The sequence below is a fragment of the Cyprinus carpio genome, chromosome A10 (assembly GCF_018340385.1).
Source record: "Cyprinus carpio isolate SPL01 chromosome A10, ASM1834038v1, whole genome shotgun sequence".
In the NCBI taxonomy this organism is placed as follows: domain Eukaryota; kingdom Metazoa; phylum Chordata; class Actinopteri; order Cypriniformes; family Cyprinidae; genus Cyprinus; species Cyprinus carpio.
This window is the reverse complement of record NC_056581.1, coordinates 2,574,441-2,601,007: the sequence shown is the minus strand read 5'-3', so window position 1 is coordinate 2,601,007 and position 26,567 is coordinate 2,574,441. Positions and strand designations below refer to the sequence as shown.

Sequence of the window (26,567 nt, the reverse complement as noted above, 5' to 3'; positions counted from 1 at the left end):
CTAATTTACAGGTTTTACGGTTATATTTTGTATATTTTTTTTTATTAAGTAAAAGGAATTTTTTTTTTTTTTTTTTTTTTTTTTTTTTGTTAACGCCCCACTAATTTACAGGTTTTACGGTTATATTTTGTATATTTTTTTTTATTCTAATTTAAAAAAAAAAATTCTTAAGAAGTTATTTGTTTTTTGGTTGATTAAAAGACAACGATTTAGACATCACGTTTTATATTGGACTATCTAGACTATTTCAGTCGTTGACAGTGCTTGTTTCTCGTGTTAAACTGAAAACATTTTTACAATGTATAGGCTATAAGTAGGCTGCACGAGCATGAGCGCGTGCGCGTGCGCGTGGGCGGAGAGAGTTTGACAGTCAAACTGAGGCTCGACACGCTCGCAAATGTCACTGAGAAACAAACATGACTTAATGAAATACATTGTTCACTAATAGGCTACAATATATTTTTTTCTCAGAAAAACACTGAAGGTAAGTACAATGTCTCTATATTTTTCTTTTATAGCCTATTCCATATTGCTTAATGCTTTGTTTAATGTAGTTACGAGCTGGCATTGACGTTTATGAGCTCTCATACACACACCCACAACGCGCTTTAATGATCATAGAGAAGAGAAACGTATTTTGTTCATAATGTTTAACATTAACTGAACACATTGAAGTCGAATATGTTTATTTTGTTCATTTAAAAGGCTTAACGGGGTCTCTGTGCTTGCTTTCATATTCTGCATTTATATATTAACACTGTCTGTTAAACTCTTATGACTAAACTGAAGGGCTGCACTTTGTTCTAAGGGAAGGTGGTTTAGCAGTAGAGAAACACGAACTTCCTCAACGCTCTTCAACATTTGCGCACGAGCCTCGGCTACTTTGCATGTTATGCTGCTGAAACTTTAAAGAAATGAATGTTACATCACAGGCTGAGTTAGTAAGTGAACGGTGGGCTGCTGGAGATTACAAGGTTGTGTCTTCAAACCTTGACCACTGCCTGGTTTTTAATGGTTGATGCAGATAGAAGGTGACTGATGGTTTGTTGCCACTGTATATAATACAATTTTTCACGAAAAAAAAAAAAAAAAAACCTTTTATCCAGTGACGAGGTGGTTGTCAATAGGTGGAATGAGCACTGAAATGGCCAAAATGTGAAAGATATTGTTCAGTCGATCTGTTATTACACGAAATAAGCCTACTTTCTGAGGCGGTTTATTTTGTCATAACAATTTAGTATATATAATCTCACTTATAACTAGGGTGGTTATAAAATAAATACTGTAGATGTATAGTCATGAAATATTGATTTGCAGTGTAATTTTTTTATTGTGTAAAAAGGAAGTACACAGAGCGACATGAAAATGCATTTGAGGGACAGTGGTCATTAGCATCATTATACAAACTTATTTGACTGCAGAGAGTCACTGACCAATCAGAATCAACAGTTCCAGAGCACTCTGTAATAGCAGTATGTCTTTGGTAATATAGCCAATGAGACAGATATAAAATTTCATAATTTAACATTTATTTTACACAAATTTCACTAAAAATCATTCCAAGAAATGCAGAACATCGGACAACATTTCAAATAAGTTCCTGTATTCAGGTCAAAAATAACAAAAAAATAATAATATGTCAGAACCAACCAGACAACATTTAGTAAACACCAACAACATTAAATGGGTCAGAAGTAGAAATAGGTTACAATTGCAAGTTTTTACAGTGGAATGAGAAAACATGATTATCGACCGATGCACATAATCTTTGTAGGGTTAAACATTCATATCATAGATGTACACATATGATAGGCTATACACAGTATAGACATAATATGGATATAAAGCAGATCTATGCTAGCGTACACTCTTAAAAATAAAGGTCCTCAATTGGCATTGATGGTTCCATGAAGAATCTTTAACATCAATGCAACCCTTCCATTCCACAAAAGGTTCTTTTTTTGGTGGAAACAGTTTCTTTTAGATTAATAAAATTTTCTTTACACTAAGAAAAAATGGTTCTTTTAAGAACTGTGCACTGAAAGATTCTTTATGGAGTTTTTCTGTGGCATCACTGCACAAACACCCTTGAAACCTTTTATTTTTAAGAGTGTACTTATATGAGTGTACGACATCTGAAGTCCGTTGGTTGATCTCCAAAAGCTGCATTTCTGTATCCTGTTTACACTCTTGCTTACATCTGTGTTGGTTACTAGTGCTCTGTTTTATTAGGTGCCCCATGTTTACAGAGGCGATCTGAGCGGGTCACGAGATCGTTGATGTCATGACTCATGTGTCATTTGCGTTCCTCTCACTCCACGCCAAATGCAAACAGTCCTTACACTTACACTTCTCTCCCCACTGATAAAGACCTATTGTTTCAGTCCAGGCCGGGTGTGAGGGAGTAATGATGATGTGATAGTTTTAAAAAATTAGGTTATTGTGCACTTTGTAGAATTTGAGGAAATTTCAGCACTGCTGATCCTGTCGTCCTGTGATTTGGCTTGCAAATATCTTTATTTCTGGCAAGCCCTTTGTTCCCTGTCTGAAAAACACGATTAGACGCTTGAGAACATCCAGTTTTAAGATAGCTACCCTGGAAAATTTCCATTTCTGTGTCCGTCTACCCAGTTGTGGTGAGAGATTTATACATAGGCTTTTTAAAGTCTACCCATACATATAATGTACTGGCTTGCTACCAGTCAGATTAGTTATGCAATCGTTGGGTCATGAGAGTTGGAATTAGGGGTCGGGAAATCTAAACTGGGAAGGCCTCAGACCATGTTACATTTCTGAGCTTTAATTATTAATATATAACAGTAATATTGACTATACTGCTACATCTCTGATTCTGATTTGAGAGACAAAATTAGATAACCAAACCTTTTTTAGTTCTTGTAGTCTGAAGCAACATTTCTTTAGCTAGTCTGAACCTTAAGACGTTTGTGCTCATTATGCAACTGGTTGTTTATGACCTTACATCGACCTTAACAGCTTGTGACACTTTCATTTCTGTCTAACACTTCATACAAGCTGTGAGAACATTTATGCAATACCAAATAAGGAAACAGATTTTTACACTTTCTTAAAAGTAGTGTTGCTACATAGTTTATAGGGTGTAGCAAACTCATATTTACTGCCAGAGGCTATTTACATTAACTCCGCCCACCAATATTTTGTTGGAATAGACAAAATTACAAAAGTCGCTTGATATACAACCGCAGTAGTGGTGAAGAGAGTAAGGCGTGTGGCGAAAATGTTTGACGCGGTCGACCCGAGTTCAAATCCACCGTTTGCCGAACTCATTCTTCTTCCTTTTCCCATCGCATATCAGATCAGAAAAGGCACTTATTTTCAATAAAAAATTAAGGAAATATTCTAGAAGTGGAAATAAAGCACCTCACGGGTATTTCATAACAGTGTTTATCAAGTAGGGTTGGGGCAGGTGTAGCGAGGGCTGTTTTGTCCCAGTATAAGGCGGCATCTATTCAATAATTTGAATAAATATGATAATTAAAACTCAATAGTATACTGTTTTATAATGTACTACAATACTAATACTTACACTTATTTAAAAGAAAATGCTGCTATTATTTTTAAATAGTGACTAAATTTGCACTTAGTGTAAATAGCATATCACTAAGAAAATACTGAATTTTCACTTAGTGTAAACAGAATCCATTTCTATTTGTACTTAGTGTAAATAGCATCTACAGTGCAAACAGACACTGCCTTTATTTTTCTTTATCATGATATCAGGAGAGTTGGACACCCCAGATTTTTAAACTTCATATATGAAGTATATGATATAGTACTATATATATATAGTTAAAAAAAATGCTCATCATGAAAGAGGTATATAAGTCATGTTATATATGAATTGAAAGAATTAATATTCAGATGAAAAAAGAGCACTGACCCGTTATTCATATTGTGTCTGTAACAAGCAACACTAATAATTATGTTGATATTTCTACTTTTTTTGTGGTTGTTGTGATTCTGTTTTCATATTTATATACTGTATGTAGCACATTTTCACTGTGTAACCTAATAATTTCAAGAGGTAACCATTTTATGATTCTAATGGTTAGCTATGTCAGCTGTTCATGTTAAAATCCTGTATTCAGTTCTGAGCAAAATGTCTAAAATTGGTCATAAAATCTGGTTACTGTTTATAATGCACAAAGTATAATAAAGCTCAGTGTTTATAGTTTTGTGCTCTGTATATCTGATCACCCGCAGCGCTGACACAGATACAAGCGAATCAGCAAAGCCCTGAAAACAATAGATCCTTAAGCAATATCCTCCTTACCTTACAGGCCATGCCTCAGGAATCAAGACTCTTACGTACTTACTTACGGCTGCGATTGTTTGCTTACTTTGTGGGCTAGGACATTGAGGGCCAGGCTGTCTTAGGAAAGATTTCATGATTAATTGCAAATTCGTCTTTTTTGAAATTATTTTGAACTGAAAGGAGCCAGTCAGTACGGAAAACTTTAAGCCTGTAGTTGCTGTGTTGGTTCGCAGCAGTTAGTGTCACTGAGGTATGTACAACTCATTTCTCATCTCGATTAGCAAGCCAAATATGGGATCTTGAGCTCTGTTGACGTCAATGAAGAAGCTTTCAACATCAAATAATGTCTGTATAGACTAATTAAAACCTGCAGTGGTTCTCCTTAGCTGTGTGATGCTTTAACATTTGAGATGTTTTTTAAGTAGGAACTCTTTCTTCTTTCAACGGTTCCTCATCGGCGTGAGATATGGCAATGAAACTTGTTTGTTTAGTGGCTCTGTCATCAGATTAACGGGAAATAGGCTGTTAGCATCGTCTGCTGCATTTGAATATCTTGCAGAGTCTGTTTTATAACATTCAGTGGCGTGTGGGCATGTGATCTGTCATTTCTGGAACGATTGAGCCTCACACAGCGCTTGCCATGTGTTTAATGCATGTATAAATAGCTTTAAACGCTCACTTATTCCATTTCCCACATAAACATATTCTTTCCATCTTTGTTTACTTTCACTTTAGCACTCTGTTTCCTTTGCTTGTGCACTTTCTTCATGTCTTTCACTTTCACTATCAGTCACTGACAGACCCCTGACACCTACTCATGTTCTATTTATTCTTTCTGTACTAGACGCCTGGAGTCTTTTTCAGCTGGATATGCAGCGACTTTAATGTCTAATGAACAGCAGAGCAGTTTACAAGGTAAGGAAAATGCCACGCTGCCTTTAAGAGTGCAACAGCTTGTCACTGGGGAAGTACACTTAAAAGGACAACTTTTTCTACCCCTAAATAGTGCATATCAGTACTTTAAATTGGCACGGTGGGTTTAATGTTAAGATGACAACTTTTTTTGGGGGTAAACAGGTACAAAGTTGTTCTTTTGAGATTTCTGTACAAGTGAAAAGCATCTGTACCCCAAAAGTTATAACTTTTCTGAGAGAGTAAAAGGTTTGAGTTCTGAACACAAAACTGGCCAAAGTTTAAAATACAGTTCAGCATGTGTGTTTATATGTTAATTTAGAGTTAGGGTTGTATTTCACTCCAAAATAAGAATAAAAAAAAAAAGAAATTATATTTGCATAAAGAGAATGAAGCCATGCAAAAAAATCTAAATATTAAGAAAATCGCCTTTAAAGTTGTCCAAATGAAGTTCTTAGCAATGCATATTACTAATCAAAAATTAAGTTTTGATATACTTACAGTAGGACATTTACAAAATATCTTCATGGAACATAATCTTTACTTAATATCCTAATGATTTTTGGCATAAAAGAAAAATCAGTCATTTTGACCCATACAATGTATTTTTGGCTATTGCTACAAATATACCCCAACATATACATATGTTGGTTGCACCACATGACTTTGATTTGTTTAGAAGTTTTTCATATATTAATACGCAGTAAAGCAGATTTGTTAAGTTTTTCTAAATAACAATAATAATGCATTATGCATTAACTAATTCTTAGGGTTTTATATTTATTTATTTATTATGATGTCATCAGTTGGAACATCCTGGAATTTTAATTATATTCCACCAAAAATACCAAAATTAAAAAAATATGTTCAAAATAGAAGAGATGTTTTCAAGTCATTGAATTAAATGAATATATCCAGCCAAAAAAAATAATAATAATAAAAAAAATGGACTAACCCATCATTCATATTATGTCTTTAGCAAGCAGTACAAATAATTATGTTCATACGACTTTCATATCCTCATATGTTTTTATATTTTTATGTAGCAGATCTATCTATCATTTTCATGACAATTATCCCCAGACCTTTGGGTGAAATGAGACCCGGTCATGATTTTGTAACATTCACTCATACAGACAAACAGCTTGTATGGCCCCTGAGGCTATTGACAGCTTTATTTGAATAGAGCACTGCTGTATGAAAAGGAAAAGAATTTAATTTTGCATGCGTTTCTTCCTCCTTTGTTTTCTACCAACATCCTGTCACTAAGCAGAACTGCAACTTCTCTAAATTTTGTGTGATTATACACTGTATATGCTGCATCATTCAGATACTGTCAGACTGAAACTTTGAATTTGTGTCAGGAGGAAACTTGAGTCTCTTTCTAATGAGTTGCTTTAGAGTTGCATCTCTTGCATCAGCAGCTTTGAATTCTACCAAGAACAGGAACATCACATGATTTAATTTCCTGTTTGATAATGTGCACAGCGCTCACAGTTGAAGCTACCTTTACATATTCTTATTTTAATAGTGTTAATAGTAACTTAAATCATTTTTGGGGCCCCTTGAGACATTCATATTGCTTTTTTTATGATTGTATGTTTTTATATTTACCTTAAATAATAGATGAATTCAACGACAGACGAGACCAGAGGTGGAAGACCTCAAAAACCCGGAGGCAAAGACCACAAAAAGGTGTGTAAAATATAGAACAATGTTTTATCTGTATGTATCAGTGATAAACTGATGAATTGATTTAGTTTATTTACACTTCTAATTTTATTTATTACTGGCCGAAGCAGAAGAATTATTTAGGCTACACGTGGATGAGTTAATAAACTAAAAAAGTTTAGTTTTACATACACTTTTATTTACAGTAGCTTACATTTATATTTTAGATAGGCCTATTAGAAATCTGTACACAGATGCATACTGCACAATCAAAAATGTATTGCTAATGTAAATAAAGTTCTGAGCTGCATTTTAAGTATTAATGTAAGTAACCAAAATCCCTCATAAACAAAATAGTAGCAAATGAGACAATTGTTGACATACAGTAAGAATATAGAGCTTTAAAATGACTGATAGTGTCGCATAGCTCTTCTGAAACTTATTTTAAGTAGGAAAATCTTAGAACCAGGATACTACGGCAAGCATCTCTGTATTTAATTTCATTGTTTAGGAGAAATGATTTGTCATTTTCTGTCCGTCTGGTTTCTAGGCTTTGGTCTGCAGTAGATTATTTTTGCTCAACCCAACATATTTTTCTCTGTGGCACAATGTAGCGTTTGTGTTGTGAGCTCTTTTGGGATTTAGTGGGATTTGATTTTTGCATATCCCACTCTGATTTGTCATACTTGTGGTCTGAAATGCTGTTTTCTTGCTGACTGTTACATAACGGTGACCACATTATAGCCATGTGCCATGCCATGTGGACCATAGATCAGGAGGCTCATGATATTAGATTAGCATATTCGCATAGTGGATGTTTGCCCATAAAATGGCTTGCGGGGTTTAGAGACAATTTTGTCATTTCCTGTATATAAATAGCTGGAACAAAAGATGACAGAAATAATTGGGCAATAGGTTTAAGAGAAAAAGCCACAATGTGATACATTGTAGCATAAATCTCAATAAATGTCTCAAACATTTTTAAGAATTTAAGAATACTTCCAGAATATGGATATGTTAACATTTTATGTATGCATATTAGGGATGGGACGGTTCGCGGAAAAAAATCGAACTGTACGGTTCTCCACACACGGTTCGGCACACGCTAGGACCGCGGTTCAACTTAAATCTGACAATGCATCTGTAATATGGTTTCTTATAAATAACACATAAAAAAACAGGGTTCGGCTAATATATGTTTCTGTTGATGCGCATTCTGGCTTCCCAGTACATTGCAACAACAGCGCTGAAAAAAAAATTAAATGTGACAAAGCTGTTAAATCTTGTTCAATGTGAATGCAGTATGCTGGAATATGAGCAGTCATTCATCACCTGGGTGCTGATAGCGCGTGCACAGGTGAGACCTGAACAGCACACGTTGATATCTGTGTCTAAACTAAACTCATTTAAGCTTTGCCAGTTTAAACATTTAAGAGCCAGAGGACGCGAGCTTGCACAAGCAGTGAGAAGATTTGTGTGTGCGCTCAGCCGAAGCGTGCAAACCCGCATCTCAGAACATGCAAATATTAAGCTTTCTCTGAAGTATTGTGTTTGAATGGACAAATTCACACAAAAATTATGTCAAAATGCCCATCTTGGTAAGTATCCAATAGCAGACATAGCCGGCTGAACATACTGTATCAGTGCACTGGATCATTGCATTCTCTTAAAGTGACAGTCTTAATATTAATCAAACAGCAACAACAAAGAAATCACTCACTGCTCTTGATTGAATAGATTTTGTAACTTTAATAAAGATTCATCTTTAATTTATACAGTCAAATATGCAATGCTGTTTTACATTTGATTACTTTATTCAATTTCTGTACCTTAAAACTATTAACTTCTACTATCAATCATTCAAAGCTAAATCTCATGGCCCTGACAGAGACCTGGATCAAACCAGTGGACACTGCTACACCTGCTGCACTCTCCAATAATTTCTCATTTTCCCACTCCCCCCATTTGACTGGAAGAGGTGGAGGTACTGGTCTGCTTATCTCTAATGATTGGAAATTTAATCTTTTACCATCTTTGGGTATCAACAGCTCCTTTGAATCTCATTCAGTTACTGTTACCTACCCTCTTAAAATACATTTTGTAGTTGTCTATCGACCCCCAGGACCGCTAGGTAACTTTTTGGATGAATTAGATGTGCTGCTCTCAACCTTTCCTGAGGATGGTACTCCCCTAGTTATGCTTGGAGATTTCAACATCTACCTAGATAAACCTCAGGCTGCAGACTTCCACACTCTGCTTGCCTATTTTGATCTCAACCGAGTGTCAACTACTGCTACTCACAAATCAGGCAACCAACTGGACCTTATTTACACACAACACTGCTCCACTGATCATGTACTGGTTACTCCACTGCACACCTCAGATCACTTCCTCCTCACTCTTAACCTCAGCATGGTCTCTGACACATCACTTACCCCTCCACATGTCATCTTTCGACACTCACTCTCACCCTCCTGGCTATCTGCTATATGGTTTCATCTTCGCTTCCTTCCCCTAAACTGTTAGCATCTTTTGATACTAACGGTGTTACTGATACTTTCTGCTCCACTCTTACATCTTGTTTAGACACTGTTTGCCCCTTGTCTTCCAGGCCAGCCCGTACCACCCCTTCAGCCCCTTGGTTATCTGATGTTCTACGCGAACATCGTTCTAAGCTTAGAGCTGCTGAAAGGATGCAGCGCAAATCCAAAAATACTACTGACCTTAATGTGTATCAGTCACTCCTCTCTTCCTTCTCTGTTAATGTCTCCACTGCTGAAAGGACATACTACCATAACAAAATTAACAATTCGTCTAACTCTTGCATGCTTTTTAAAACATTTTCCTCACTCCTTTGTCCTCCCCCTCCTGCTTCATCTCTAATAGCTGACGACTTTGCCACGTTTTTCATTAATAAAATAAAAAACATCAGTGCACAATTTTCCACACCACAGTCCATCAAGCACATCTCACCAGCAAACACACACTCATTCACATCCTTCTCTTCACTCTCTGAGGCAGAAGTCTCCAAACTCATCCTGTCCGCTTGATCCTATTCCATCTTATCTCCTTCAAGCCATTTCTCCTGCAGTTGTACCTGCACTTACTCGCATCAACATATCCCTCCACACTGGTGTTTTCCCCTCAACATTTAGACAGGCTTGTATAACTCCACTACTTAAGAAACCCACCCTTAACCCAACTCTTTTAGAGAACTACAGACCAGTTTCCCTTCTTCCTTTCATTGCAAAAACACTTGAACGAGCTTTGTCTCTGCCTACCAAGTCTCTGCCTTTCTCACACAGAACAACCTCCTTGACAGCAACCAATCTGGCTTCAGAAGTGGACATTCAACTGAGACTGCCTTGCTCTCAGTTATTGAAGCCCTAAGACTGGCAAGAGCGGAATCCAAATCTTCAATACTAATCTTGCTTGATCTGTCCACTGCTTTTGACATGGTCAACCACCAGATCCTCCTGTTAACCCTACTGGCAAAGGGCATCTCAGGAACCGCACGCCAGTGGTTTGAGTCTTATCTCTCAGATAGGTCCTTCAAGGTATCTTGGAGAGGTGAGGTGTCCAGGTCGCAACATCTAACTACTGGGGTGCCTCAGGGCTCAGTTCTTGGACCACTTCTCTTCTCTGTTTACATGGCATTATTAGGTTCTGTCATTCAGAAACATGGCTTTTCATACCACTGCTATGCTGATGACACTCAGCTCTACCTCTCATTCCATCCTGATGATCCGACGGTAGCTGTTCGCATCTCAGCTTGTCTAACAGACATTTCTTGCTGGATGAAGGACCATCACCTTCAACTCAACCTTGCCAAGACAGAACTGCTTGTGGTTCCACCAAACCCATCGTTTCATCACAATTTCACCATCCAGTTAGCCACATCAACCATAGCTAATTTTAAGATAGCAAGGATCCTTGTATTTTTGATTGGTGTTTTGCTAACTTTCTCAGTCCACATTGCTAAAACTGTCCAGTCCTGCAGATTTGCTTTATTCAACATTAAGAAGATCAGCCCCTTTCTTTCAGAACATGCTTCACAACTCCTTGTTCAAGCTCTTGTTCTGTCAATGCTGGACTATTGCAAAGCTCTCTTGGCCGGTCTTCCATCCAGTTCTATCAAACTTTTAAAATTAATCCAGAACGTGGCAGTAAGATTAATTTTTAATGAGCCGAAATGAATACACGTCACACCTCTGTTTATCAATTTGCACTGGCTACCAATAGCTGCTCGCATAAATTTCAAGGCATTGATGTTTGCCTACAAAACCACCACTGGCTCTGCACCCCTTTACCTAAATTCATTACTTCAGACTTATGTGCCCTCTAGAAGCTTGCATTCTGCAAGTGAACGTCGCTTGATTGTGCCATCCCAAAGAAGCACAAAGTCACTTTTATGAACTTTTAAAGTTAATGTTCCCTCCTGGTGGAATGACCTGCCCATCTCAATCCAAGCAGCTGAGTCCTTAGCCATCTTCAAGAATTGGCTTAAAACACATCTCTTCCATCTTTATTTGACCCTCTAAATTTAGCACTCACTATTCTAATTCCATTCTTAAAAGAATTTATTACTATCTGTTTTCTTTTCATTTATTATACAATTAACAAAAGCAAAAAACCTCTCACACTAGCTTGCTCTATTCTTTTTCTATTCTATGTTTTCTTTTTATTTATTATATTATTCAAAAGCCCTTGCTACGTGTACTGCGTTTAAGCTAACTGAGACTTTTTTTTTATTTTGATTGTTTTGATTGTTTTCATTTTTATGTTTTTTTGGTTGATTTGGTCTGCTAAATGACTAAATGTAAATGTAAAACTAATGATAGACCTACCTAAATAAAACCTGAAAATCATTGTTTATTTTATATGTATCTTTACTCTTTTGTATTTATTTGTGCTGTTGCTGGTAGTTAGATAGAATATTCTTATTTTCTTTATTTTTATTTGAAAGTAAAGTTTTTCCATAAACATAGCACATACCGAACGTACCGAAACCGTGACCCTAAAACCGTGATACAAACTGAACTGTGAAAAAGTTGAACCGTTTCACCCCTAATGCATATGCATATAGCATATCCATATGTTCACCCTCAAATCAAAAATTAGAAATGCATAAAGATTATTTTCATATTAAGCAGCCAATTCAACACTTTGCTTTTAATTATCATAATACCACAAAATATCTCATTTATATATTAATATATAAATCTTATATAATTTATTAAAATATAATATATTTTAGATTTAAATATTAACATGCAGTGGGTAAAGAATCACCAATCTTTAAAATAATCACATTTTGTTGCATTGCAGCCTGAAATGAAGACAGACACAGTTTTTTTTTTAACCAGCTGTACTTAGTCAGTACAGCTTATAACATCCAAGTGAAATATATAATACCAACATGTAATAAAAAAATAAAAAACAGAATCACTTGGAAAAAAGATCACACCACTCCTCAACATGATTTGTAAACTCAGTCAGGTGCAGATCTCCAGGATAAAGTTGTGAACAGGCACAAGTCGAGAGTTGGATACAAACAATTCCAAAGGCTTTATAAATTCTTAGAAGTACAGTGAAGTCTTTTATTAAGAAGTTGAAGGTATTTGGTACAACACAGACCCTCCCCGGATCAGGACGTCGCTCCAAACTGGATGAAAGAGCCGGAGGAAACTGATCAGAGAGGCAACCAAGAGACCGACGGCAACTCTGAAGCAGCTGCAGGAAACTATGATAAAGAGTGTTCATTGTGTGCATATGACAACAAAATCACAAATTATCTACAAATGTGGCTTGTATGGGAGGGTTGCAAGAAAAAAAGCCGCTCCTCAAGAAACGCCACATGCAATCATGACTGAGCATTACCAAAACACATCTTGAACATTCTGAGGCAGATGAGACTAAAATTTAATTATTTGGCCTCAACACTAAATGGTTTGTCTGGCAGAAATCCAGTACATCTCATCACCCAAATAACAGCATTCCTCCAGTAAAGCATGGAGGTGGTGATATCCTGTTATGAGGGTGTTTCTCTGCAGAAGGGACTGGAGCACTTGTCAGGATAGAAGGAAAACTTGACAATGACCCAAAGCACACAGAAAACTGAGCACACAGTGGTTGAGGGAGAAAGAGGTGAATGTCCTTGCATGGCCTCGTCAGAGCCCAGACTTAAACCCCATTGAAAATCTGTGGAATGACTTGAAGACTGCAGTCCACAAACGATCACCATCAAACTAAACTGAACTTGATTAGTTCTGCAAAGAATAGCAGGAAATATTGCAACGTCTAGATGTGCAAAGTTAGTAGAGACAGATACATATCCCAACAGACTAAAGACTGTAAAGGTGGTTCAACAAAACACTGACACAAGGGAGTGATCCTTTTTCCAACTCAGTGATTCTGTTTTATTATTATTATTATTATTTATTTATTTATTTTACCTGACATGTTGGTGTTATATCTTTCACTCGGATGTTATAAGTTGCATGGAGTTTATTATTATTATTATTTGCTGGATCAAAAACAGAGAAAACAAAATCTGTGTCCATCATTCAAATATTTCAGACTGTTGTTTTGCAAATAAAAGCAACAACATTTTGATTATTTTAAAGGGGGGTGAATATTTTTTCTATAATTGTGAACCTGACTGGTTGCCCATCTATAATATAAAAATATGGCTACAATTATTAATTTGTTTTTATAATTTATTGTAGCATATTGTACACTGTAAAAAATAAGTGTCATTTTAACTGTACAATTTTGTAAAAACGCTACAAAAAAAAAGGTGTTAATAGGTTACCAGTAATTACAGGAAAAAACTGTACATTTCATGTAATACAGTTTTTTAGAAATAAAAAAGAACTTGGTGATGAAAATGTATATTTACAGTATTTAGGTACAACCAGATTTAATCAGTTGCGTTGTTATATTTACTGTAAACTGATATTCCCAGAATTCCCCTGTGTGACGCTCCACATTTGAAAGTATTTTGTTTAAATAATCATTAATTAATACATCATTTGTTTATGTTACATCTTCTGCTGTTATGAAAGTTTATTGACTTTGATTGTGTTACCAAAAAATGACTTTATTCTTAAAATTAACTTTGTCTGACAAGCTACTTTTTTTTTTTTCGATTTTTATTTTTTTTGTGTGTAATTATGATTTTGGTGATTAATAAGATAATATAATTAAAAATAATATTAATAAAGTATAATAATAATAATAATAATAATGTTTCTGGACAGAAGTTACCAAGAATTTGGTTTTAAAATGTGCTTGAATTTCATGAAAGAAATAAGCATATTTTTTTTAATGCAAAATATATATCTTTTTTCTTCTTTTGATCGTTAAATATGACCTGGGCATATGTTTTGTGCATTATTGCTGTATTGGAGGCCTTCATGCAGTAAGGTTATGAGTCCAGGATTCATTTTCAAAAGAATGATAAAAAATGATTGTGACTGTGAAAGAGTTAGTTTGGTGGGATAAATGTACTGTAGTACTGTACATGTTTGATAGCACACTATTTTACACTCTCTGCAGCAGGCGTCACAACTGGTTGTGGGTGGTTGTCAGGGCGTTGCCAAGTAGTTGCGATTTATTTGTTCACATTGTGACACTCTAGCAGTAAATGACTTTATTCCTCGACTTCCTTGTCTTCAACTTCCTCCCATGTGTGTGCTTTTAGTTTTGATAAAAATGACGTTATCTCTGCAGAGTGATGAGTGATTTCTTGTACGTGTCAGTATTTGCTCATGATCGGAGGCCTGTTCTACATTCATTTTCTGTGTGTGTTTTTCTCTAGCCCACAGCTGAAGCCTTGAGAGGAGCCATCCAGCTCGGCATCGGGTACTCAGTCGGCAACATGACCTCCAAACCAGACCGAGATGTTCTCATGCAAGACTTCTACGTTGTTGAGAGTGTCTTTCTCCCGAGGTATTGCCACACACATAGCGTGCTTGACACTTAACAGATGTAATGTGTGGTTGCCATAGACTCCCTATTCAAACATTGAGATACAATTGCTCCGTTCCAAATGTCAACAGTTCTGTTGTAGTTATCAGTTTGTTTAATATCTTCTGCATAATTAATTAGTACAGCTGAATACATTTGTGGTTGTTTGGTAATTGGTTGATTCCTAACAATGCTGTATAGGATCACTAGGTTTATTTTTTAATAACACAGTTTTTAACTATTGTCTTTTGTCTTTCAGTGAAGGCAGTAATTTGACCCCAGCTCACCATTACCCTGACTTTCGCTTTAAAAATTATGCTCCCTTGGCTTTCCGTTACTTTAGGGAGCTCTTTGGGATTAAACCAGACGATTATTTGGTAAGACCAATAAACCGTGGGAGACTTACTAATACAATCATTACAGATGATGAAATCATTTACTGTCAAGGATCGTGAAATTGTAGACAATAATCAGATCATTCTCTGGAAATAGTAAAATAAAAATTGTTAAATCTATAAATATTACTGCTTTACTTTTCAAAATCATATTGACCACAAAAACGGTTTTCAAATAAAATGAATGAAAATGAATGATAAATATAAATAATGTTTTATTTATTTAAAATTACTTTATAAATGTGTATAATAAAAATGTATTTAATATTTGATGCATGATTAATATATCGAATAAATGATAATGTAAAGTTTAGCATCCTGTAAATTATATCAGTGCAAAGTCACGGGGATAAAAAAAATGCAATATTATTTTAGTAATATATATAATTTAATATGTAGTAATATATGTGCCATTTGTGTTCGTTTTTGTGGTAACACTTTAAAATAGGGAACACTTATTCACAATTAACTACGACTTTTTCCTCAATAAATTCCTAATTTGCTGCTTATTAATTGTTAGTAAGGTAATTGTTAATTTTAGGTATTGTGTAAGATTAGGGATGTAGAATAAGGCATTAATATGCGTTTAATTACTACTAATAAATGGCTAATATTCTACTAATATGCTTGCTAATAAGCAACTAGTTAAGAGAACCTAAAATAAAGTGTTACCATTTTGGTTAATATTTCTATTTAGATTGAATTTATATTCATTTCAGTTTTAGTTTTACTTTCTTTCAAATGAAAATGATCCAAGTGCAAGTTTTTGTGTTTTCTGTGGAATCTGCATTAGTAATGCATCTTTTGTTCATCTGCAGTACTCTATTTGTAAAGAACCTCTGATAGAGCTGTCAAACCCTGGAGCGAGTAGTTCATGGTTTTACTTAACCAGTGACGATGAGTTCATCTTAAAGACCGTGCAACACAAAGAAGCTGAATTTCTGCAGAAGCTGCTTCCAGGTTACTACATGGTGAGCCACACAATCAGCACAATAACAAGGAAGAAACTGCACTATACACTGCCATCTCAATTCAGTTGCTCATATTTACTGTTATTATATTAATAGAGAAAAAACAACTACAGTTCATAATTTTAAAGTACAGCACAGTTACTTTACAGTTGTTTTATGGCCGTTTGCTGTAGAAATACAGGATTACACTACATGTTAAAACACATTAAAACAATAAATATTAGGCCTGTCAGTTTAAAATGTTAATAAATGACTTGTTTTTAATAATTAATGAATTCTATAATTATTAATGCATTTTATTTAATTATCAAATTGTAATTATTTTTAATTATTAAATGTGCAAAAATAATGCATTTAGCTTTGCATCCACTATTTTCTGATAATTTGACATAAAATTTACAGTACTTTTTTACACTGATAAATGTTCTTTTCTAGATTAAAAATGAATCTGTCCTTCCTGATTACAGAATCTGAATCAGAACCCGAGGACCCTCTTGCCAAAGTTTTACGGGCTGTACTGTATTCAGTGTGGCGGGGTTAATATCCGATTGGTGGTGATGAACAATGTCCTGCCTCGCTCTTTGAAAATGCACTACAAATATGACTTAAAGGGCTCCACTTATAAACGCAGAGCGTCACGGAAAGAGCACGCCAAACCCTCCCCGACCTTTAAAGATCTAGACTTCCAGGAGATGCACGAAGGTCTTTACTTTGACGCAGACACGTACAATGCCTTGATGAAGACTCTTCAGAGAGATTGTCGGGTGAGTCGTGTTGTTGATCACTGCAGAGCTCTACAGGATTATAAGTGGTTTGTGGTTATGATTTCCATTCATTTTATTCCACAGGTGCTGGAAAGCTTTAAAATCATGGACTACAGTTTGCTGCTGGGCATCCATGTTCTGGACAGGAAGCTGAGGGGGAGAGGCGGGATGGGGGACAGTAAGCGTCAGGGTGGGCAGAAGGTCCTGTACTCCACAGCCCGCGAGTCCATTCAAGGAGACGGCAAAGCAGCCGAGCCTCTTCCTGACGCCGATGACGAAACGTGAGTGGAGCTGCTCAGTTTTCAGAGTAAACAGAAATTAAAGACAAAGAATGTCAGACATGCCAAATATTTATTTGTACACTACTGTTCAGATTGTTCGGGGTCAGTACTTTTTTTTAAAGAAAGTAATATTTTTATTAAGCAAGGATGCATTAAATAGATTGAAGGAATCGGAGATGTGGAGCTATGTGCAGCCTAAATACTTTTATTAACAAACAAAACATGTAAGAGTAGCAGAAACCGCAACAGCTTTTCACAAAACATGCAAAGATGATGCAGAATAAAGGACTGAGGAACTGAGGGCGTATAAATACACAGGCTGATGAGGAACTAAACAAGACACAGGCGAACATAATCAATGAACCAATGAGTAACTGTGGCAACATACTAGTGATAGAACAAAGGAAACAGGAACAAAACAAACACTCTCAGAAAAAAAGGTACACAAGCTGTCACTGGCGCGGTACCTTTTAGGTACTTATATGTATCTTTAAGGTACCAATATGGACTCTTTAGGTACAAAGTTGTGCCTTTTGAAAAGGTACTGTCCCAGTGACAGCTTTTGTACCTTTTTTTCTGAGAGTGCATGAAAACAAGGTGAAACTGAAACTAAAAGGGAACATGCCAGCAATAAAGACAGAAGATCTCTGTTTCAAATAAATGCTGCTTTTTGAAATTTCTATTTGTCAAAGAATCCTGGAAATAAAAAAGTAAAACAGTTTCCACAAAAATATTAAGCAGCTCAACTGTTTTCAACATTGATAATAATCAGAAATGTTTCTTGAGCAGCAAATCAGCATCTTATAAAGATTTCTGAAGATCATGTGACACTGAAGACTGGAGGAATGATGCTGAAAATACAGATATGAACACAGAAATAAATTACATTTTAACATGTATTCAAATAGAAAAACAGTTTTTTAAATTGTAATAATTTTTCGCAATATTACTAGTTTTAGTGTATTTTGGATCAAATAAATTCATCTTTTATGAGACATTTAAAAACATTACCATATATATGTGAAATAAAACTTCTCTGATTATGTTAAAATGTTGAATAATGTTGAAAAGCTGAAAATATGTCCTCCATGTTTCTAGAATATTTCTAATACGTTTTATGTCTGGCCTTGGATTAGTTTTGAAATAATCATGCGTTTTTGTTCTAGATTGGGTGGCATCCCTGCTAAACACAAAGACGAGAAGTTGCTGATCTTTCTGGGGATCATTGATATCCTGCAGTCCTATAGGTATGAATCACCTGACAAAAGATACAAATAATTACTGTTTCAATTAAAGATGGCTTATTTGAACATCGAACATTTCTATCTCATATATACAGATTTATAAAGAAGGTTGAGCACTCGTGGAAAGCTCTTGTGCATGATGGCGTATGTATTTTTCTCTTTTACATTAAACATATTTTTATATACTTCTATTTGAACTTTATCTTGATTTATGGCTCTTTGCTACTTTGCATGCTAGGACACAGTATCTGTCCATAGACCTAATTTCTACGCTGACAGATTCCTGAAGTTCATGGGCACCACGGTTTTTAAAAAAATTCACCGTAAGTTTAATGCTTCTTTATTATTTTCAAATGGAATTCAGTTTAAATGAATATGATCATTTGAAATGATGAACCAAACCTCACATTTTCCCCTCTTTCTTTTTGCTTTTAGCTCTCCGTGGTACGTCCTCGAGAAGGAAGAAAAACTCTATCCAGCTTTGTAGGTCGGCCTCACAGGAAGTTCTGTCGACTGTAAAGGAAGAGAGTCAAGAAGAGAGGAGAGCACAAAGCCTCGAAATCTTCGATGATACAGGTGCTTATTGGCTTTGAAGAGAACTAATACACACATAGAAAAATCATATGTTTTTACTGGAACAGTCCACCCCCAGAAATGAAAATTCTATCATTATTACATAGAAATCGTTCCAAACCTGCATGCTGTTATTTTTGTCATGGAGTTTGGAACAATATGAGTGTGAATAAATAATGACAGAATTTTCATTTTCGAAAAATGAATCTATCTTTGTTGAAATAAAACTATTTCATCCCTTGTGAAAAATATTGCACTTCATTGTATTGCATGTGCACTTGTAGTTTACTTCAAATCTTGAAAGTATATTAAAAAAAAATGAAAGTGCCTCTGTAAGTACACAAAAGTGGTCTTTATTCCATTAATATTATATATATGTATATACATATATATAATATTAATGGAATAAAGACCACTTTTGTGTACTTACAGAGACACTTTCATGACTTTCTTAGCACACTCAAGTAGACTTTTAAAAAGTACACTTTGTAAAAATGTCAAATGAAAACCTTTACTTTAAAGTACATTTTAAATAATGTTTCATCTTTTGTCGTTCTTTAAAGAAATACCCTTAAACACTTACAGTATGTGTTGACTAACACACTATAGCACGTGTAAAGTACTCGATTATAACTTTAACTGTAGTGTGTTATTTGATATTAAATTTAAAGTTTTAAATTACAACTTCTAAATGTGTAATTACAATTTTATTTAAATACATGACTTACAAGTTTTAATTTACTATAAATGCTTGTCAGTACATTCAGCAGTACACCCTAACCACATTTCAAAGATAATAGAAATATAACTAAGTTCAACCAATTGCATTTAATATAAATGTTAACTATAATATATTACAGTTTAATAAGTACTCTTAATACAATAAGTGCTCTTAAGTATGCTAAAGTGTATCTTTGTTTCACAAGGGATACCATTCAATACCATATTTTTACACATTGAAGATTCATAATTTTTTCCAATGCTGCTTCTTTTTGACAGAAGCACACTCCTCTCAGAAACCTGATGTTATTCCAAGCTCCACCGGACTCAACGCAGCGATTTCAGCCGCCACTATGTCTTCTGATTCCTCTCTAGATGATGTGAAGACTGAACCACAAACAGATTCAGAATACAGGTGTTCACCTACAAACACTCACACACACACACTCACACACACACACACACACACACACTTTCCCATCAGACAGACGTATTAGCAGAGGTGTAAAGTGTTTGAGTAAATTAAGTACTATCTTTTTGGTAGTTTTACTGAGTATGAAAGATATTAGCAACTTTTACTCCCTATTACACTACATTTTTGAATAAGCATCTGTACCTTTTGCTCCATTTGTAATGAGTGTTGCAATTACACATTACATTTTGCATGGCACCTAGCTTTTTCTGCAGCAATAGAAGAGATATCGCCAACTACAGGGCACTGAAAGTACTACATCTTGTGCGTTTACTCTCCCAAACTTGTCAACAAGGCTACTTTACGTGAATGTGAGTGTCTTAGCAAGTAGCTTTGAATCACTAGTATTTTTTCTATCCACTTTATTTTTCCTGTGAGTGTAAAATTGTAATTTAGTGTGTATTTGTTCAATGTATTGTGTGTTTGTTGCTATTTTTAGCTGTACAATACAACTCGTTTTGCTGCTTGATATTGCAAACTGGTGTGTCTTACCTTATTATTTTAATGTATTTTCTTAATTATGAACACTCTGGTTTGTAGTGCAAACAGTTTTAACGTTTACTGCACGTTGTTATTCTTCTCGTTATTTCCCTACAGCGGCAAATGAACCGGAAGTCTAACACATTCACAGAAAACAGCTTATTCGCATTGAAAAATAAGGTGGCTATGAGGACATGACTGCAGCCGGCAATGAGGCCGAAACCAAAACCAGCACAGCCAGTGCAAGAAGGCTTTGACCTTTTAATTTTACTTATCATTATTTTATTTATCCGTTATACTGAAGAGACTTTTTTGGATTTTGGTTTTAGAAAATAAGTTGCTCTCAAGGCCGGGTTTACTACTTTTCGTGACATAGGCTAAATTAATTTTTGGGGCTCCACTTTCCTATTAATATAATAGGCCTAATATTACCACTCAAGCAAACAAAAATATCTCTTACGGAGTGTCTATTTACACTAAGTGCAAATAGCCCGCCTTGTCGGAAGAGGCTATTTACACTAACTCCGGCAACCAACGTTTGATTCGGCTAGTCAACATTACAAAAGACAGCCAAAAGTCATCAGCTTCAGTGGCACAGATGGTTAAACGTGAGCCGTACTCATTTTGATGCGATCGACCCGAGTTCAAATCCACCTTTTGGCGAACTTTTTTCTCCCTTTTCAAATTTCAGATCACATCAGAAAAGCATTTATTTTCAATGAAAATTAAGGAAATAATCAAAAAGTTGAAAATAAAGTATCAGCTAGGGTTGGGGCAGGTGTAGGGAGGGCTTTATTGTCCCAATAAGGTGGCATCCATTTAATAATTTGAACACTCAGTAAGTTATTATTGCATACTGTTAGCTATAGATTCTATTTAGCTATAGATTCTATTCACACTTAGTCAGGGCCGGATTTACCTCTTTTCGTGATATAGGCAAAACTAATTTTTGGGTCCCCCTTCCTTTTTAATATAATAGACCTAACATTAGCTACCACCCAAGCAAACAAAAATATTTCTTAATCAGTGGAAACTGCTACAGTGTTTTCTATCACAATAAGCACTTGCATTCAATCAATAAAAATCAAATGTAGTTCTTAATTTGTTAGAGAACTGAGATGGACCATTCCATTAATAGGTGCAGCGTCGTGGCCACATAACCACTTCAGGAGTGCATTATCTCTCTAATAACGGCCTGGAGTCACAACCGCACATCAAGACATTGTTAAGATGATTTATTTCAAGACATTTTTCATGTTTCCGTCCTGAAATCTTGTGTGTTGAACTAATTTTTTACACACACCTCATAAACCTTCCATTGCAAGTTCCAAAACATCATTTTTGGCATAATAACATAGACTTGAGCCATTGATATGCAGGCTAATGCAGTTATTAGAAAGAGAGAGAGAGACAGAGAGAGAGATTAAAGGGATAGTTGACCCAAAAATGAAAATTTGATGTTTATCTGCTTACCCCCAGGGCATCCAAGATGAAGGTGTCTTTATTTCTTCAGTAGAACACAAACCAAGATTTTTAACTCAAACCTTTGCAGTCTGTCAGTCATATAATAATATAATATAAATAAATCGCTTGTGAATATGTGCGTCTGTGTGTCTCTCAGCAGTGTTCAGCAGCAGCGTCTACTTATAGCAAATCTTTAAGTTAAACTGCTTCAAGAACCTCGCTACTAAGAAATGTCAGATAGCTTTTCAGCTGCGAAACTATTTTATTGATAAATATGCAGGGCATATTTACTTTTGTAGATAGCCCATAGTGTTTGGGCCCCCCTGGACGAGCGAGCATAGGCACGTGCCTATGTGTAAATCTGGCCCTGCGCGGAGACACGACCAGAAATTTGTAGTCAGTGCTGCCCAGCAAATTTATCAATAAAATAGTTTTGCAGCTGAAAAGCTACATGACATTTCTCAGTAGAAATGAAGCAGTTTAAAGGGGTCATATGATGCGATTTCAATTTTTCCTTTCTCTTTGGAGTGTTACAAGCTCTTGGTGAATAAAGAAGATCTGTAAAGTTGCAAAGACTAAAATCTCAAATCCAAAGAGATATTCTTTATAAAAGTTGAGACTCGTCCACGCCCCCCTAAAATGACTCGTTCTAGCACGCCCCCACATCTCTACGTCAGTGTGTGGGAAGATTTGCATAATGGCGCCCAGATGTTCACGCAAAGAAAGAAGGTGTACCTTTTATTCTCGTTGTAGTATTGTTGTTTCCACCGCCGTAATGTCGTATAGATGCTGTGTGTTTCACTGTGAAAGTGAAACTACTTTGTTTGGCCTTCCAAAAGAGGATGATATCTGCTTCGTCATGCCTGGAGCTGATCCGTGCTGATCGCTGAGGAAATACATCAACTTTGCACTGTGGATCGCCGAATCGGCTTTCACCGTGGATGAAGCGGAGTCCAGCCCGGGGTCGTCACATGTGGTTGCCACAAGCTCTACCTCAAGAATCCGCCTCAAGCCACCGCCTCGGCTCACTCTAGACTGCGGCTCACTCTAGGCCTGCAGCCTCTGCTCACTCAAGGCCGCGGTGTGTGATGCTGTTTCGTTGAGAAAGCGAAACTACTTAGTTTGGCCTTCAAAAAGAAAACACGACTAGAATGTTTATATCATGTTTATAATGGGTTTTATGTTTATGTCTCGTCGCTCAAGCCGAACAAGGCATCACAAAATGTTAAGAGTCATAACATTTCCATCACACCCTTGAGGCATTCGGCCAATCACAATGTGCTGGATAGCTGGCCAATCACAGCACACCTCGCTTTTCAGAGCGATGAGCCTTGTAAAAAAATTTTAGAAGGTGGGGCATAGAGGAGAAACAATAATATACAGTATGTGGAAAATAATGTGTTTTTTGAACCTTAAACCACATAAACACATTTAATTACACCAAATACACCAAATAATATTTTTTTAGCATCATATGACCCTTTAAACTTAAAGATTCGCTATTAGTAGATGCTGCGGCTGAACACTGCTGAGAGATGCACAGACGCATGTATTCACACACGCTTAATCTCTCTCTCTCTCTCTCTCTAAGTAGACTGCATTAAGAACTGCATTAGCCTGCATATCAATGGCTCAAGACTCTGTTATTAGCTTTAAAATGACGTTTCGGAATTTGCAATGGAAGGTTTGGGATGAGGTGCGTAAAAATAGTTCAACACATTTCAAGACAGAAACATGTCAAATGTCTTGAAACAAATCATATAAACAATGTCTTGATGTGTGGTTGTGACTCCTGGCCGTTAAAATGATTAGAGAAATAACTCTCGAAGTGGTATGCCGCGCCTATTACTGGAATGGTTTTTCTGAGTTGTCAAACACATTAAGAGCTACATTAGATTCTTATTGACTGAATGCAAGCGCTTATTGCAATAGAAAACACTGTAAAGTTTCCACTGATTAAGAAATAGACAGCGGCTATTTGCACTAAGTGTAAATAGTGATAGAGGCTATTTACACTGGGTGTAAATATTAGATGCTATTTACACTGAATGAAAATAGCATATTTTCTTAGCAATAGATGCTATTTAAACTAAGTGCAAATAGCAGCATTTTTTACTGATATGCTATTTACACTGCTCTCATCACAAATCAGCTCTTTCTTGTTTTTCCCTGGCATGTCTCTTTGACTAGTGCATCTTTAAGCCTATTATTTAGGATAAGTAAAATACTTGCAATGGAGTAATTTTCACTGTGAGGTGTCTGTACTTTTACTCAAGTATGGTTTTCAGGTATTCTTTACACCTCTGCATATTAGTTTAACTCAAAATGAACTTCCATATTCCTTTACAGATCTTCCTCTTAATTTTTGGTAAACGCAATGTGAATGGCACCTTCTTGTTTGACTGATGTCACTGTGTTTTTTGTCCTCAGAGATGATCGTAGGACATCCAGCTCGACTCTTGCATTGGAGGATAGCACTCTTCTTGCTTCACACTCACTGGCGAGCACACCTGAGTCCGGTCTGGACGTCTACTTGGTCAGTAATTGTTGAGTCAAGTCACATTAGTTCTCACCAAATGACACGTGATCTGAAGTTCCCCTGGAACTCAAACTCTTTTGTGTCATTTGCTCCAGATCCGTGTTTGTGGCTCATATTGTTTTCTTTTTTAGTGAAGTGTGAGGCCTTCTGAAGTGGACCGGACCATCCAAATATGTACTAGACGTAGAAACAGTGGACATGCTGTCTCACCCGCCACAGTTTTGCACAACGGATATCTCCAGCTGCTAATACACATGGACTGAGAAAGGCCTTATGTTTGAAACATTGGCAGAGTGATTGCCACACTATTGTACTGCAGTGCCTTACACTGTCTGTGCACTTTGTACCTACTTGCAAGCACAAGTTTGTTGTATAATAATAGTTACACTCCCATTAGACCAGTGTGCTGTAACTATCTCATAAACACACTGGTTGGTATGCATGTTAAAGGCGGGATACCTGACTAAAGCATGTGTCATACAAAGAAATAGGTTTATTTTATAATAACACTGGTATAATTATATCGTGAGCACTCCTGACTTGTATTGTGTGAGTAATGATCTCATGTTATCATTACAGTACAGTGACTATTACCAAAAGTTAGAAACATTGTCAATAGTGAGCATGGATTATTATGTTTGTTCATGTGATTTTGATGCACAATCAGCATAATATAATGACATGGGGGCGGATGGGGTATTATTATGGTAAATGTTACTTTTTTGTCTAAAGATTTACATGGGTTTAGATGTTACAAACCATAAATCTTTACAAATGTTTTATAAAATGTATTTAAATTTAAATGTATTGTGATTAGAGTAATATATACATTAAATGTGCTTTTATGTAGAATGTTTTTAGTTGTTATTATGTGGCATCTTCACAAGAACTTTTCCACTTTTTCTGCATCACATAAGCATTGTGTGAATACTATCAATATAATTCAATACGCCGGAAGAGCTACAAGACACATTAATGCACTAATCATTTTTAAGTTATTCTAATACTAATTTATAATTATCACATAATTAAAGATGGCAGTTATTATGTCTCACACCAGTGCTCTTCATCTGTTACTGATAAATAAAGCTTCAATAGTTTTCACTGCTTGCATCCTGTCCACTAGGAGGTGCATTTGTGTTGTTTGTTACAGTAGGACTATAATCTTTGAATAAGTATGAGTATTTTACTTTTTATTAATATTAATGTAATGATGTGGCTTTCTTCAATCTAATATATTATGTATATGATATATTGTATTATATATGAATATGTTTATTACAAGAAGATAAAGGCCCTTTTAAGGGATAATATACATATTTTCAGTCTCAAACCGAAAAATGTATATATATATATATATATATATATATATATATATATATATATATATATATATATATATATATATATATTATACATATTAATATTTTTATATGATATTATATATGTATTAGATGTTGATTCGAGCAACACAATTCATGTGAAAACAAATTTTAAAATAAGTTTATATGATTAAAAACATTTAAATATAAAGACGGAAAATTTACTTCTAAAAGCATATATTATATATTATTATATACAAGCTGCAAGATATTTTGAGTGATTTTAAGTACATACTTATGAAAAGTACCTCTTTAGCAGTTTTTGTTTGTTTCAAATCATTTTGGGCATTTCTTAACACTGAATTATTCACAATTATCACATCAAAATGTATCTTGAAAATCATAATAAATACGATTAATGCAGGGAATATAATTAACTGTATAAATTATCTTTAAAAACATTTTAACATTTAGTAAATGTAATGTGTTTTTTT

General features: G+C 35.4%; 1 protein-coding gene across 2 annotated transcripts; it reads left to right on the top strand.

The window, feature by feature from the left end:
- Nucleotides 1–332: 332 nt before the first annotated feature.
- On the top strand, nucleotides 333–25,860 carry LOC109047379 (phosphatidylinositol 4-phosphate 5-kinase type-1 beta-like). 2 transcript variants are annotated; one of them, XM_042764723.1, is made up of 15 exons: nucleotides 333–484; nucleotides 5,139–5,209; nucleotides 6,833–6,901; nucleotides 14,700–14,830; nucleotides 15,108–15,225; nucleotides 16,062–16,214; nucleotides 16,682–16,978; nucleotides 17,063–17,259; nucleotides 18,426–18,506; nucleotides 18,599–18,647; nucleotides 18,742–18,826; nucleotides 18,939–19,079; nucleotides 20,076–20,211; nucleotides 24,643–24,748; nucleotides 24,883–25,860. In XM_042764723.1, exons 2-15 carry the CDS (start codon nucleotides 5,186–5,188, stop codon nucleotides 24,883–24,885), a joined length of 1,590 nt encoding a protein of 529 aa, XP_042620657.1. In that variant the 5' UTR covers nucleotides 333–484; nucleotides 5,139–5,185; the 3' UTR covers nucleotides 24,886–25,860. The 2 variants fall into 2 exon arrangements, with proteins under 2 accessions (XP_042620657.1, XP_042620658.1); XM_042764724.1 differs by lacking the exon at nucleotides 333–484 and adding an exon at nucleotides 4,307–4,544.
- Nucleotides 25,861–26,567: the final 707 nt, after the last annotated feature.

Bases quoted from the DNA above. Each gene is read 5' to 3' on its own strand.
- LOC109047379 (XM_042764723.1), top strand. From the start codon at position 5,186: ATGAACAGCAGAGCAGTTTACAAG. The intron at 5,210-6,832 runs GTAAGGAAAATG...CTTAAATAATAG, and splicing joins ACAGCAGAGCAGTTTACAAG to ATGAATTCAACGACAGACGA. The intron at 14,831-15,107 runs GTATTGCCACAC...TTTGTCTTTCAG, and splicing joins GAGAGTGTCTTTCTCCCGAG to TGAAGGCAGTAATTTGACCC.